This window comes from Mustela erminea, chromosome 11, assembly GCF_009829155.1.
Source record: "Mustela erminea isolate mMusErm1 chromosome 11, mMusErm1.Pri, whole genome shotgun sequence".
In the NCBI taxonomy this organism is placed as follows: Eukaryota; Metazoa; Chordata; class Mammalia; order Carnivora; family Mustelidae; genus Mustela; species Mustela erminea.
The window spans coordinates 29,163,633-29,177,613 of record NC_045624.1 but is presented as its reverse complement, the minus strand read 5'-3'; the positions used below and the strand labels follow the sequence as shown (position 1 = coordinate 29,177,613).

The 13,981-nt window shown below is 36.0% G+C and overlaps 1 protein-coding gene across 6 annotated transcripts in view; it reads left to right on the top strand.

Annotated features, from left to right (window-relative positions):
- Nucleotides 1-13,981, top strand: part of CPED1 (cadherin like and PC-esterase domain containing 1) — a 265,826-nt gene that overhangs the window by 122,624 nt on the left and 129,221 nt on the right. For all 6 annotated transcript variants that reach the window (XM_032305800.1, XM_032305802.1, XM_032305801.1 and 3 more), the window contains 6 exons: nucleotides 3,259-3,401; nucleotides 4,156-4,228; nucleotides 5,883-6,050; nucleotides 7,316-7,420; nucleotides 9,157-9,326; nucleotides 13,025-13,095. In XM_032305800.1, coding sequence (XP_032161691.1) covers nucleotides 3,259-3,401; nucleotides 4,156-4,228; nucleotides 5,883-6,050; nucleotides 7,316-7,420; nucleotides 9,157-9,326; nucleotides 13,025-13,095 — 730 coding nt within the window. The remainder of the gene's footprint in view (nucleotides 1-3,258; nucleotides 3,402-4,155; nucleotides 4,229-5,882; nucleotides 6,051-7,315; nucleotides 7,421-9,156; nucleotides 9,327-13,024; nucleotides 13,096-13,981) is intronic.

Genomic DNA, 13,981 nt, shown 5'->3' with positions numbered 1-13,981 from the left:
AAATCTGTATTTCATTTTGACACTGAAGGAGGAAAATGCGTAGTTCATAGTTTTATGTCATCTTAACTGTTTTAAGATGCTTTTTTATTTATTTTTACCTTGCTGCCAAGGCACTGATTTCCTTGGGATCTTATATTCTCATATTTATGTGATTCAGAAACATCCATTAAAAGTCTTGATCTAGAGAGGGAGAAGTCTCCTTGATATTTGAGTTTATGCCTTCATTGTTTCAAAGTAGCAACGAAGGTGAAAGTGCTCCTTCAGAGATTTGTTCTTGAGTGAAGCAAGCCCCTGGGTCAGGTTGTTCTTCAGGTTCTGATGGCTGTGAGTAGTATTAATGTCAAATAATTTCAGATTTGACATTGTGTAATGAGACCATGGAGCGCAATTCTCTTTCTACATCTGAACACACCAAGATGCACGGAATTCAAGTAAAGTGACCAAGGAAATACAGTTAAGTGTAACAAATTACAGCAGGACCAGACACACAAAGAAGTCTTCCACTTAGCCTAAGTGGATTAGTTCCAAGAATTGATAGAGGAAGTATTGTGCCCTCTCTGGGTCACTCATGGAAAGATGATTTTTAAAAATAAATAAATAAATAAACTCTTAAGCACCTGCGTGATTCTATTTTCATTTCTGGCATATGGAGCTTGCTTGCCCACTATACTAAGCAGATGAAATAGGTCACTCGCCTAGAATTCCCTTTGAACTGAAAGGCTTCAGTAAATTGAAATTTATGCAATGAGATAGAAGGAAATGCCTACAGAGACAAAAACTGGGGACAGAACTAACAAAAATAAAACGAGTCGCTCCATTTGGAGTCGTGCTTGGGGAGCGCCACTTCTCTCTCCTGTCCTCGTACCTCTGTTTATAAAGGCAGCTCTGGTCCCCTTCTTTCGTGGCTGGTGGCCGATGTTAGTCTTTCTCGCAGCACACGGAGGTCTTAGGGAAACGGGAGGACAGCCAGTTCCTTGGATCCTTGGGTTCTGCTCCTTCACTGAGGTTGCGTGGCCAACCGCTGGAGGGGGCCCTTCCACCGCCGTATTTCTTTATTTCTCTGGACAGGTTTGTCAGATATTTTGTAAAACGTTCCCAATTGGTGCCACGAGCGTTTGAATTCCTAGAGGCAGTTTTGATTTTCCACAAAGGCACTGCGTTATGAGAATCTGGGTTCAACAACCACATCCATTCATTGAAATTTCCTTAAATGGCTGTGGACTTTCTTGTTTGAACTAATAAAAGGAGCGAACATGCGCTGAGTGTTGACAGGCGTGGGGTAGAAGTGTACCTCACGTGCATTCTCTCATTTAATCCTGGCCATACCTCTACAACATAGATATTGTTGTTAACTTCAGAAGTTCTCTCAATGTGATAGTAGCAGGTGTAGAGCCGACGTTAAACCAAGGACTTGTTGGGTCTCATGTCTGTAGACTGTGCTGTACACATGTCCGCCAGCACTCAGCCCAGTACTTTCCACATAGTAAAGTTTTCACTAAAACAGTCTAATTGAATGGAACTGAATCCATGTACCGATAGCCCGTATTCAATGCTCATGTTACAGTCAGAGATTTAGAAATAATCGGTTCTTCAGTGGGAGAATCAGTATAACCCTAAGATGTTAATTTGCTAATTATTTCTTGCTATGGAACATACCATCTGATCATCAATCTTATGCATCTCACATGCTACACAAACTTTCTTAAATTATTAACCTTGACCTTTGTGATATTCAGGAAACATTAAAACAGAAAAGGTGATAAAATCATCAATAATCCTTTCTACATAATATGGTGAACAGAGTGAAATATGAGTTATTTTTATTTGGAAAAACAATATTACTCTGTTTTGACTCAAGGGTGTTAACATTTTTAGTGTTAACACTAATTTGTTTTCTTTTGATCTTACAATTATTACACTTATTTTCCTTAGTGAAATGGAAAAACATCCCAATTGCCAAATGCTAATGATGTGTTTGTAGAGTCTTAAAATGTACATCTCATTAGGTTTCTGTTTTTCAGCTGGTAAAAAAAAGTTTATGAAGTCAGTATTTGTTTCTCTCGGGGAATTTTGCTTGGTATTTTAAAGATACATCTACCATTTCCCTTAGGTCACTTGTGCCAATATCTGTCCTTCATTATCATAACAACAAAAGTCTTCACTTTGTAGTCTTAGCAGTTCAGATGGATCTAGTCTGTCCTTCCAAAAACATTAACAGAATACCTGCTGCATGTTTTTTCAAAAAATATTTTTTGTTCTTCATTCTTGAAAGATTATGTTTCTCCAAAGAAAGTCTATGACTTAATAAGAGATTTGTTTTATGCTTTTTAAAAATTTCAACTTGAACTTTGATGTTAAGCATCCTCAAGGGGTACTCTTGCGATTATTTTAATATTTAAGCAAATAAAAACAGCTGTTTATGATATCAATAATTGTGTTTCTAAATAACCTTTATTCCCCTTTTGTAATAGTGCCCCATCTTATCTGTTCACAAAACCTTACATTAAAATGATGGGAGAATACTGAAATTCTCTCAGACTCTTCATTAGTTGGCTACATCTCCCACAGCAAAAATGCTGTGAAGGAGTAACTTTCATCCATTTATTTTTGATCTGATACATTCAAGAAAGTGATAATACCAAAAAACTTAGATCTGAATTTCATACTCTACGGTGTCTTTCCAATACATTTTCTTCTCATTTGGGTTTACAGCCCTCTTGGTGGTGGTATTCACCCAATTTAAAGAGAAGGACACAAAAATTCAAAGGGAGTTGCCAGTCTGAGTTCATCTAGTAGAGTCACATTAAACCTGGAGGTTCTGATCGCAAGCTCCCGTAAATAGTTCCACTTCACTTTCTATGATTAGATGCCATGAAATTAGAAAAAGGGGGAGAAAAGTAAAAAATCTCTTTTTAAAAATAACTCTTAAAGTAATTTAAATGACAAGCTGTAGTGTCACCCCATATCCAATTAAAAGGCTATATTTTTAAATGTATATAATATATACACATTATGTATAATGTATACAACATTCATGATGCAATATATTTTAGTACTTATATAGTCTTTCAGTATATTATATAGAAGATATATAAGTGTGTGTGTCTATATACACATACTATATAGAGATTATCAAAATGTCCTATTTAAGGAGTGTTTCAAAAACACATAACCCAGAAGAATCTTTCAAACCAATCACCTTGGAAATGATAGACTGAGATTATTGTTTCAATATTGAATCCTTTACTTTGTTCACAGCTGCAAACATTTTTTGAGACATTCCTGACAGCCAGTTCACCTCTTCAGGCTTTTGATAATATGAAGGAAGCAATTAGCAAACTCCTGCTAGCAGCTGAAGTATTCAGCGAAACATCTACTCTGGGACCAAAGGCCTTCAATAGGTAAAAGCCAATGCTAATATTAAAAAAAAAAAAGTTCTAAAAATTGTTTGTGAAAATGTATCTTAATTATCACAAGTAGGTGCTACTTGGAAAACGTTATGTCAGCATATAAATATGAACTCATAAACATCTTTTCATATTTATAGATTCTGAAACTTCAGAGCATGTCACAGACTTGTTAGCATCTAAATAATAGTGATAAGAAATAAAGCACACATTGTTTAAATTAATTTTAATTGCATCTCCTTTTTAAGCTTAGCATTTTTAGGATATGATCTTTGCATTGACTAGGTATAATTTTACTTATGGACTTTATTAACAATATCCAATAGCTAATGTCTCTGTATTTCAGTTTACTTGAATATAATTTCGTGCCTTTTTTGTAGGCAATGTTAAATTTAGAATGGCAACAAGAAGGAGATGACTCAAGTAAGCTTTATCATGCTTATATGTGAATAAGAATGCCTAGCAGTTAGTTAGGAGAAGGAGAGTTTCCTTCTCCATATTTAGGTTTTCAGGAAGTAACTTCATTGTTTAATGTGTTGTGACTACTCTAGATATATTTGTATTTCCTATAAGGAACAAAACAAATTCGAATTAAAAAATAAATTGCATGTAATTTCCAAACCACTGTTTCTTTTACTTAGTACAGATCTTGACATTTAACTTTAGTAACTGTTAATAATGTATCAAATAATAGAGTAAATGTAGCAAATAGAATATATTTTTATAGCACCGTTTGTTTTTATTCCAGATGCAGATTATGTTTTCAGCTTTTCACCTTTGATATTGGTTACTACAGTTTCCCAGACCCTGTAGTGCTCCAGGTAAGTATCCCAAAAGCTTCTTGTGAACTTCCACCTTACACTGAATGATCTATTATGTGTGTGTGTTGGGGGAGGGGAGTATATGTGTATGTGGGTGGGTGGTTTGCTTTTATAGTAACCAGCCAATAAATAGCAACTAGTATTAAAGTCGTTACAAGCTTATATTTTACTGTAGTTCAGAAAATTAACCAATATGTGGAGAATCTATGATTTATTATTTGAGTTCCAATCCCCATTATGCATCACTATAGAAACGGTATGGATTTTCTACAGTTCAATCACCCCGTTTACAAAATAAAGTGGCAAACGTGTAGATAATAGAAAATAGAAGATTATCCAGCTTATTCACATGGGTTTGTAGAAAAAATTAACTCTTATTCTTTACATATAGATAGTTTTAAGTTGACCTATATTTTAATTTAAAAAGCCACAGGCATTTTTAAAATATGTGTTTTTTTCTAGTATAAATATGTGTAAATTAAAGAGTGCTTTTGTATACTCTGATTCTTTTACTTCCTTTCAAATCAACTCATCCTTTCAGTGAACTCATTCAGATCATCCCCTCCAACAGATCTTTCATCTAAAATATCCTTTAGGGGCGCCTGGGTGGCTCAGTGGGTTAAGGCCTCTGCCTTTGGCTCAGGTCATGATCTCAGGGTCCTGAGATCCAGCCCCACTTCGGGCTCTCTGCTCAGCAGAGAGGCTGCTTCCCTTCCTCACTCTCTGCCTGCCTCTCTGCCTACTTGTGATCTCTGTCTGTCAAATAAATAAATAAAAATCTTAAAATATATATATAGATAAAAATTTTTTTTAAATAATAAAATATCCTTTAATGGCAAGAAGATTAAAAAAACAGTTGATTGCATAAATCTACAGAAACCTTTATTTGGAGCTATGGAGTAGGAAGAAGGGAAAGGAACAAATGCATAATGTGCAACCAGAATTCCGCTTCATTTTACGTTGACTGCTTTTCAAACTGTTGTACGAGGTGAATGACTGCAGTATATGTGGCTCAGACATTTAGCTGAATAGCTCAAAGGCCTACCCATAAAATTTTGAAACTTTATGAATCTACATTTTTAACCATTTATTCATTATCTTGCACACATCTTAGTTTGTATTATGCTCTTTGAAATTTATAGTGGCCAAGGTCAAAGAGGTCGCTGCCTGTGTTCTCTAGGATTTTGATGGATTCCTGTCTCACATTTAGGTCTTGAATTTATTTTTGTGTATGGTGTAAGAAAGTGGTCCAGTTTCATTTTTCTGCATGTTAATGTCCAGTTGTCCCAGCACCATATATGTTAACTAACTTGAATATAGATACAATCTAAAAATAGTAAAATAACTAACTAAATAAATAAATAAAAATTATTGTTCAGAAATGTCATATATTATCTTTCCGGAATACAAATTCTTCAACAGTAAAGAGTTACAAGATAAACTATTGTGACTTTATAATCCATTACTTTTCATATAAAAAACTGTACCTTCAAAAGAGCATTATTTGTATTTTATAAAGCTGTTGACCTCCAAAAAGGCCACTAGATGTCAGTTCTGATCTACAATCCAACAGGAATGACTCATGTCTTAGAAGAGATTTCACTGCATTAAAAAGTCAATGAAAAATATTTGCTGTGATTTTACTCTTTCACAGGTACATGAGCATTTAAATTTTCAAGATGATGATAATACGGATTTTGAGGACCAAAACACAGAAGAATTCCTTTTACAAGATACTTTCAATTTTCTCTTCTCTAATGAATCTTCACTTCCAGTGTTTTCTGAGATACTTCAGGGACTTTATAGATCAGGTGTTTTTAAGGTAAGTGCTTATTTTTTCAGTGACAAATTTTTTTTTCCAAGTCATTCTTGGAAAGGTGCCATTTTCTTTATTGTGTAGCTAAACAAATGGATAATGGATTTGAAATGAATTGGTATCTGTTATATTCCTCCTCTTTATAGTTTTCTGCCCTGAAGACCAAGATTATTTTATGTCTACTAAGTATGAGTAACTGATTATGATGCAGTTATGGGTTAAGATAAAGAAATTTCTAACTCCTAAGGAATGTTTGTGGTTATTATGAATAATACATATTTGATGTTATTTAGAATACTTTAAAAGGAATAGTTGAATTTTTTGAAGGCAATCTAGAAGATCAGTGAGTGTTCTAGACTGACATCAAGGGACTGAAGTTAGAATACTAATTTTTGACGAATTCACATCTGGTTAATATCTTTGCATAGCTGCGGATGATTAGGATGTAGTCCTTCATAGGAGCATTGGTTAATTTTTATGGCGCATTAATACAAATTTTCTTAATGCATCAAAAATCTGTACAGATCATTAAGTACAGTATTATTCTCTATATATCTTTCTGTTTTAAAACCTGTATTTGGAGAATTTGGGAGAGAAGGTTGTGAAAGTTCTTACAAACACACATCGATGCTCTATGGAGAGTTTTTGGGAGAGACAGAACATGGCTTTACAGACTGCTCTTTCTCCTGGATTTTATTCATTTTTTCCTCTAGTTCCCTGTTTTCCTTCCTTAGTGAGTGGACTGTCATTAAAACTGTTAGAAACACTTGACCCGGAAGTAATGGTAAATATGTGCAACTTCTCCTCTCAGGGATGCCTCAGAAAAAAATGAATGTGAGGAGAAATGGGGTCGGGGGACTGTTTATTAGAATCCACAAACTCCAAAATTGTAATGTCCCACAGATGAGAGTCCCGTGTTCACGTGTTGCTCTGATCTCTGGCACCCTAAAGCCTGAAGGAGATGCTCCCTACATTCCCAGATTGTCCCACACAGTCTACTCTCCTGGACTCATCTCCCCACCCTCACTTACCCATACACAATTGAGCAATTTCATTCAGGTCCTCTTCATCAAGTATGGAAATTTTCTTAGAGTCAGACACTGTTGTGACAAGCTGCAGTCCCTCGGCATGATTTGGCATTAATTAGCTCAGCTGTTTTTTATAGAGTTCAAACTTTGATTGGTTTATAAAGGGCGGGGTAGGCAACTGGGCTAAACATGGTTTGCCTTTGTAACAATTGCTTAAAAATTGTTACTCTCCCTCCATTCTAGGGTGAAAACTATCAGAAGGAACAAAACCAATGCCTGTCTTTAGAAGAGATGAACTCAATTATGACTTTCATAAAGGAACTTGGGAACTTGGGGCAATTCCAACTGGTAAAACAAAAGTGACATTTGATTCCTCATGATTACTGACCTTATAGATCAGCCTTATTTGTTCTTTTTTCAAACTGGGTGAAGATTTTTCTTTAAGAAATAGAAAGCTTTGGGGGCACCTGGGTGGCTCAGTGGGATAAGCCTCTGCCTTCGGCTCAGGTCATGATCCCAGGGTCGTGGGATGGAGCCCCACATCGGGCTCTCTGCTCTGCAGGGAGCCTGCTTCCTCCTCTCTCTCTGCCTGCCTCTCTGCCTACTTGTGATCTCTGTCAGATAAATAAAGAAAAAATCTTAAAAAAAAAAAATAAATAGAAAGCTTTATAAGCTTCTTTCTTCTTTTCAGACATCTAAATATTAAAATGAGCAGAACCGATATTCGTTAAGACTTTGCAAATAATACATGACTTATTCAAGGTAAAAGGATATGAGATCAGTGTAACTGCCAGTATATGACAGTTCTGAAGGGGAAAATGTCTATTTTTTTCTGGAGAAGTTTTGCTTTTAGCTTTGGGACATGTACATGTAACAGAAATTTCTTTCTGCTCATCATGTCCTTTTTGTTCGGGTCAAATCAAATATTACTGAATGTAACCACATTTTAAAAAACAACCTAAATCTTAATTTGTTGCAACTCTATCGCCAACTTCAAAAAAGAAAATGTAAATAATTATGATAGCTACTACTGGGTTTTAGCCTAAAAAAATAACTGACATTTGTTTTCCTTTCTGTGTATTTTCCTGGGTTCTGTTAATTTATTGGTCAATATCAAAGGTCATTATCAATAGAATTGATTACATATGTGTTTGAATGTTCAGTATTTGCTTTGTTTCTAGTTTTGCCACTTATCTAGATGGACTATAATGGATTTCTATTTTTCCACCTAAGATTTGCTTATACAAAAAATCTTGTTAAAACAACATTTTTCAAAGTCCACTGATAATTTATTATTAATCTGTTTGGGTCAAACAGTTATTTTTTACTTAAAAAAAATAGCATGTATTCACATGCTACTTGTCTAAGTTATAACCAATTTACTAAGTTAATGAATGATTGCTTGGCACATGTCTTTATAATTTAATCTCATATTGTAGAGGGCTCAAAGTAAGCTTTTGCCCCAAAGATAATAATTTAATTGATGGATTATTTTAATTAATTTAAATATAGTAAGTATTACATTTGTGACAGTTGGCTCAAAACTCAACAAAGATAAAGAGAGAGGTCTCGTTCTTCAGGAATTCATAATTTGAGATATTGAATGTAGAGAACATCTCTTGGTACAATGTGAAATCTGAAGAATTATTTCACAGGAAAAAGGGCAAACTCCAATTTCCTGACTCTCAGAGTAGAAAGAGGATAACCATAGATTTTCTTTTCCATGGGATTAATCTCTCTTACCCTGACAAAGTTCACTTGCAACCCCAAATGATTTCCCTTCATTTTTCCTAATGCTAGAGTCACTCTTTCATTCAGCTGTTCTCAGCTATCTATAGGAAAGAGATACCCATTTTCATTCAAAGAAAAGAGAAAGAACACTTACTGCATTTGGAAATATGATCAACAGAATTAGTTCTTTATAGAAAGTGGCATTTACCTTGAAAACTGCACAGATTTTCTGGATTTTAAATAAATATCTGACTTTTTAAAATAGCTGAATAAGATAGAAAGCCTTCTCCATTTCTTTTAAATTATTTTCCATTACTTATTCTGATATTCTCATTTTGAATATTTCTTCTCAGCTCTTCCCATCTACTACTCCTGGGATTCGATCTTTGATGCGTGAATTTTATGATATGGCAAAGCCTGCAGGACAACCTGGTTCAGTCCTGACTCAATCCTGGTCTCTTTTAAATGTATTTGAACAGTTTCAGCTCCTGAATAAAAAGGCACAGCTACATCCACTGGAATGGTAAGATAGCCACAAATTTGAATTGTGCAATCCAAAAATTCTCTAAAGATTGATTTCAAAAGATTTTGCCTACATTAAAGAAAGTAACAAAAAGAAACATGTCCAAATATTTGTGCTCTGGAAAATAATCGTCTTTAAAGCATTGAAACCATAACAATTCTAGTGGTCTTCAAACACTGTAATAAAAACACATCCAACAGTTTTTCAAACCAACAGGATTTGACTCTACTACAGAGTAATGTTTAAAATGAAAAAGTTTCAATCTCATTTCATTCTGTGATATATATCGTTGAATTCTGAGACCATCAAAAAGAATTAGGTGACTTTTTTTTTTTTTTTAATGAACCATCAGTCAGTGTAGAGCCCAAGATGGTATGAGCACATATTCACAATGAGGTGCTGGGAGAGGGGACAGGCCAAGGGAATATATTCACATCTCCTCTAGTTGTCACAAAGGGACAGTGCCCAAGGACCTGGCTAAGTCTGCTTCTCTTTTATATGATGGAATTCAGGGACTATTTGACTTTTCTACTGCCAGGAAAAGAGAAGCAAACCTAAACCTCCTAGGGAGATGAAAGACGAAAGGGCCATGCCATAATCACTTGTGTCTCCTGCAGGCCCTCTCAGGCAGGAATGGCTTCAGCTCTCCTGACCTGTGCTTCATTTCTCTCTGCCTCAGGAGGTCATGAAAGTATTTCCATAAGAATTTTTTTATAATTCAAAAATACAAATAATCGTGTATTTGAAGAATTCTTAGGACATTTCCCAGGATTAGAACTCACTTGAATTGCCACGACTTTATGAACTTGGCCTTATTCAATGCTCTGAAGTAGTAAGCCTGACAGAAGCCTTTACTTGTTTGAAAAGTAGGTTTTAAATAACAGAGCTCAGTGCCCATTGGTTTGTTCTTTGCCCTCACTCAAGTCAGTCAAGTCTGTCTCACTCATCATTATCAATGGGGAAGAGCAGACTTGATTTACCAAGGAGCCAATTTAGATACTGTTTTTAGTTTTGATTAAGCTCCCTTGAGATATAGAAGTTTTGGGAAATTTGTTCCCCAGCAAGTTTTTCTCAAGCTCCACCTATGGTATAAGGTTAAAGAAGGGACTTACCTTAAATTCAGAATACTGCATTTAATGCAAACCCTAAGCCTAACTGTAATGATTCCCATTAAATAAGGGAATTTATTAGTGGTCAGTGTTGGAAGTGGTCAGTCTAGAAAGGGCCAAAACTTTTTTGAATCAGATAAACCTGGATTCAAATACCCCAACCCTGGAGTTTATGAATTAAAGCAGCTAAAGTTTTGATACCTCTGAGACTTAATCTCCATATCTGTAAAAAAAAGGATTACCTACCACTTGTTACTTCACAAGAATTACATAAGATAATTTCCATGTGCCATATGGTGACTGGTATGTTGCAGTCAAAGTAGGTAATAAATATTAGTATGGACTTTTCATGTTTCTCTATCATCCAAAGGTCACTTTAGGATCTACAGTGGAGGGAAACATTTTTCTTTCCTTCATAGGAAAAGCAAGACAGGTTTGAAAGATTTACCCAAGTTAACCTTGAGAACATTAAATTTTAGATCTTTATCAAAAAGCAATTAGGTAAATCACTCTGAGAACATTTCCAGAAAGAATAATTCTAATTATCTTCAAATTTACCTGGGAGCATATGTATATTTAATTATCACCCATGCTGTGTTACAAGGAGGATGCGTATTAGACACGTTTTCTAGATGAGGAAACCATGCTGAGAAGGTAGGTCATTTGCTCAAGTCACAAAGCCCAGAGAAAAAGAGGAGAGATTAGGACCCTGGCCTCACGTCTGTGGCCCAGTGCTTGATTCCAGTATATCCTGCAGATGGACAGGTCAGGTGTAGCCATTCATCATTGTCCTTATTTTCACAATGGTCACCTTCAGCTTTTCTACAGAAAAAGCCAATTTTACATATCTCTGCTACCTCTGGGAAATAATGATTTCATGCTTCCTTTTATTTTTTAAAATTAGTTATTTATTTAAGTAATCTCTACACCCAATGTGAGGCCTGAAATCATGACCCTGAGATCAAGAGTCATATGCTCCCCACACTGACCTAACCAGGAGCTCCCATTCTTCCTTCTAAATAAAGATCCTTTGCTTAGAGCAACAAAGTGAGAAAAGATAAAGTCAGAAAAGCAAAGGTTAAAAAAAGTGACCATTATGCATGTCTGTGCCCTGAGGCTTAGAATCCAGAGGTCCCCACAGAATCAGTGTAAATCTGAACAGAATGAAAATATTAAAATCAATATTTGTGCATCATCTGCTAATTTTCACTTTACTTGCAATAGAGTTGCAAGTGTACTTTGCTCTCCTCATAGGCTTTCCATGAAAAAGCCACATTTTTAAAAATAAATAATTTATTCACAAAATCACATAAGGAATTGCTGCGGAATGCTTTACCATACAAAGCATCTCATTCTACTAAGATAGTAACTCAGTGTATGTGCATTTCGGATTGTATCTTTTAGGAGCTTCACTTAGAGTTTTTGCTTCACATGAATTCATAGATATTTTTTTAATTTATCCTGGCACCCAGTCAACCTTCAACTAAACATATCTCACCCCATGCTTGCTTTATCTGTTTCTTCATTCCTTGGGAGAAGGGAAATATTTTAAAGTTAGTCCTAGACATTTTTCTCTCTCGCCCCTAAATACTTCATGGTATGCATCAAAGAAAGAAAAGAGACTTACTTTACAAGTAAAACTGCAATAAAATTATCACACCTTCCCACATTAGCAATATTTTTAATTCTTTTATTCTTCATAATATGCTGATGTTTCTATTTTGAAGGAACTGACTATGCCTATTCATCTCTCCACCACAGTGCCCAGCACAGTATCTGGGACAATAAATATTTATAAAATGTAACTTAACACAGAGCATCTGATTTCATGCTCATAGCGTTGCTGTGAAATCAGGCCAGTGATCTGTTCTCCATTCTGCTGCAGTGGAAAGGCAGAAAGAATCAGAGCACAGCCCAGAAAAGTCCAATCACATCCTGTTCCGTATTCCCCGTCCTCAGGACCAGCAAGTTTTCGGTCCGTGGTTTAGATTATTTGGTCTCTACTTTGAAGAGTCAAAGAGCAATCTGGCCAAGCACTTAGTTGCATAACAGAAAAACAGGAGGCAAACACACCGAGAGGAACTAACCCTTACCGTTCAGTACAGTTAGCCCGCATCTGAAGACAGACGACGCAACAGGATTGTAGGTCGTTTTCTGCGTAGCACCCGTACGTACACGCACCCTTAGGTTGTGTGTATGTTCTTCTGAGTCTGTGCCTCAGACTTTCTAGGCCTCCTTGCTTCAAGACTGCGTGCTTTTAGCCAAACAATTTCCAAAACGACTGTGTGTTCCCAACTCACTTCTGTTGGATCCAGGCTATCAGAGATTGCTCGCTTTTGGCCTAAAGAGTGACTTTTTGCCCTGGTTTTCTTCAAATGTGCTTCTGCTGATTAGAGATGATGAGATTTCCACCCACCTCACTTGAGGCCAGATTGCCGGTCTTGAGGAATGAAATCCAGAAAGTGTTCCTTTGTGTTCATCAAAATATCTTGTACCCACACAGGGGGAAAAAAAAAAGTGCGTTAGATGTGATTTCCATGACTTTTGTTCATTTCATTGATCCAGACTGGCTTGGCCTTGCGTTTGCAGGAATTCTTTTACAGAGAATGAGAACATTGAAAAACCACAAGTGCCATCTGATGCAACTGGAAATAAAAAAGGTAAAAAGATACAGTCTCACTTCTTCCAACATGAAAATAAGTATTGTGTGGCCCCCAAAATATGTTTCGCTTCCTTAGCAATCACAAATGGAAACTAAACTAGGGAATGCTATTTTCCCTCAAATTTGAAAAGATTTTCCTCTTAAAGATCATAGAGGGGCACCTGGCTGACTCAGTGGTTTAAAGGCTCTGCCTTCGGCTCAGGTCATGATCCCAGGGTCCTGGGATGGAGCCCCGCATTGGACTCTCTGCTCAGCAGGGAGCTTGCTTCCCCCTCTCTCTTTCTGCCTGCCTGTCTGCCTGCTTGTGATCTCCCTCTCTGTCCAATAAATAAATAAAATCTTAAAATATATATATCATGGAGGTGGGGATTGTGTAGAGAAATAAGTATTCTCAATTCACTGGTGCTGGTATAAATTAGAGCAACCTCCCTTAAAGGGCCATGTGATGACATATAAGAAAATCCTTAAAAGTTACTCTTATAGGGGCGCCTGGGTGTAGATGGGTAAGCACCCAACTCATGGTTTTCCCTCAGGTCATGATCTCAGGGTCCTGGGATCAAGCCCCCTGTCAGTGTCTGCACTCAGCTCACAGTCTGCTTGAGATTCTCTCTCCCTCTCCCCTTCTTGCAAGTGATGTCTTTCTCTCTCTCTCAAATAAATACATAAATCTTTTTTAAAAAGTTACTTTTACATCAGAGAAATCTCACTCCTAGATATTCATTTTAAGGAAATAATTAATGTACACAAAAGTTTAGTTACATAACTTATTAAAAATAAATTTAAAAATTTGAACGACTTCTATTGTAATAATAGTGAATTAGATAAGTAAAGCCATAGACTTCCCATATAATACTGTAAAGCCATTCTAATATTACAGAAGCATA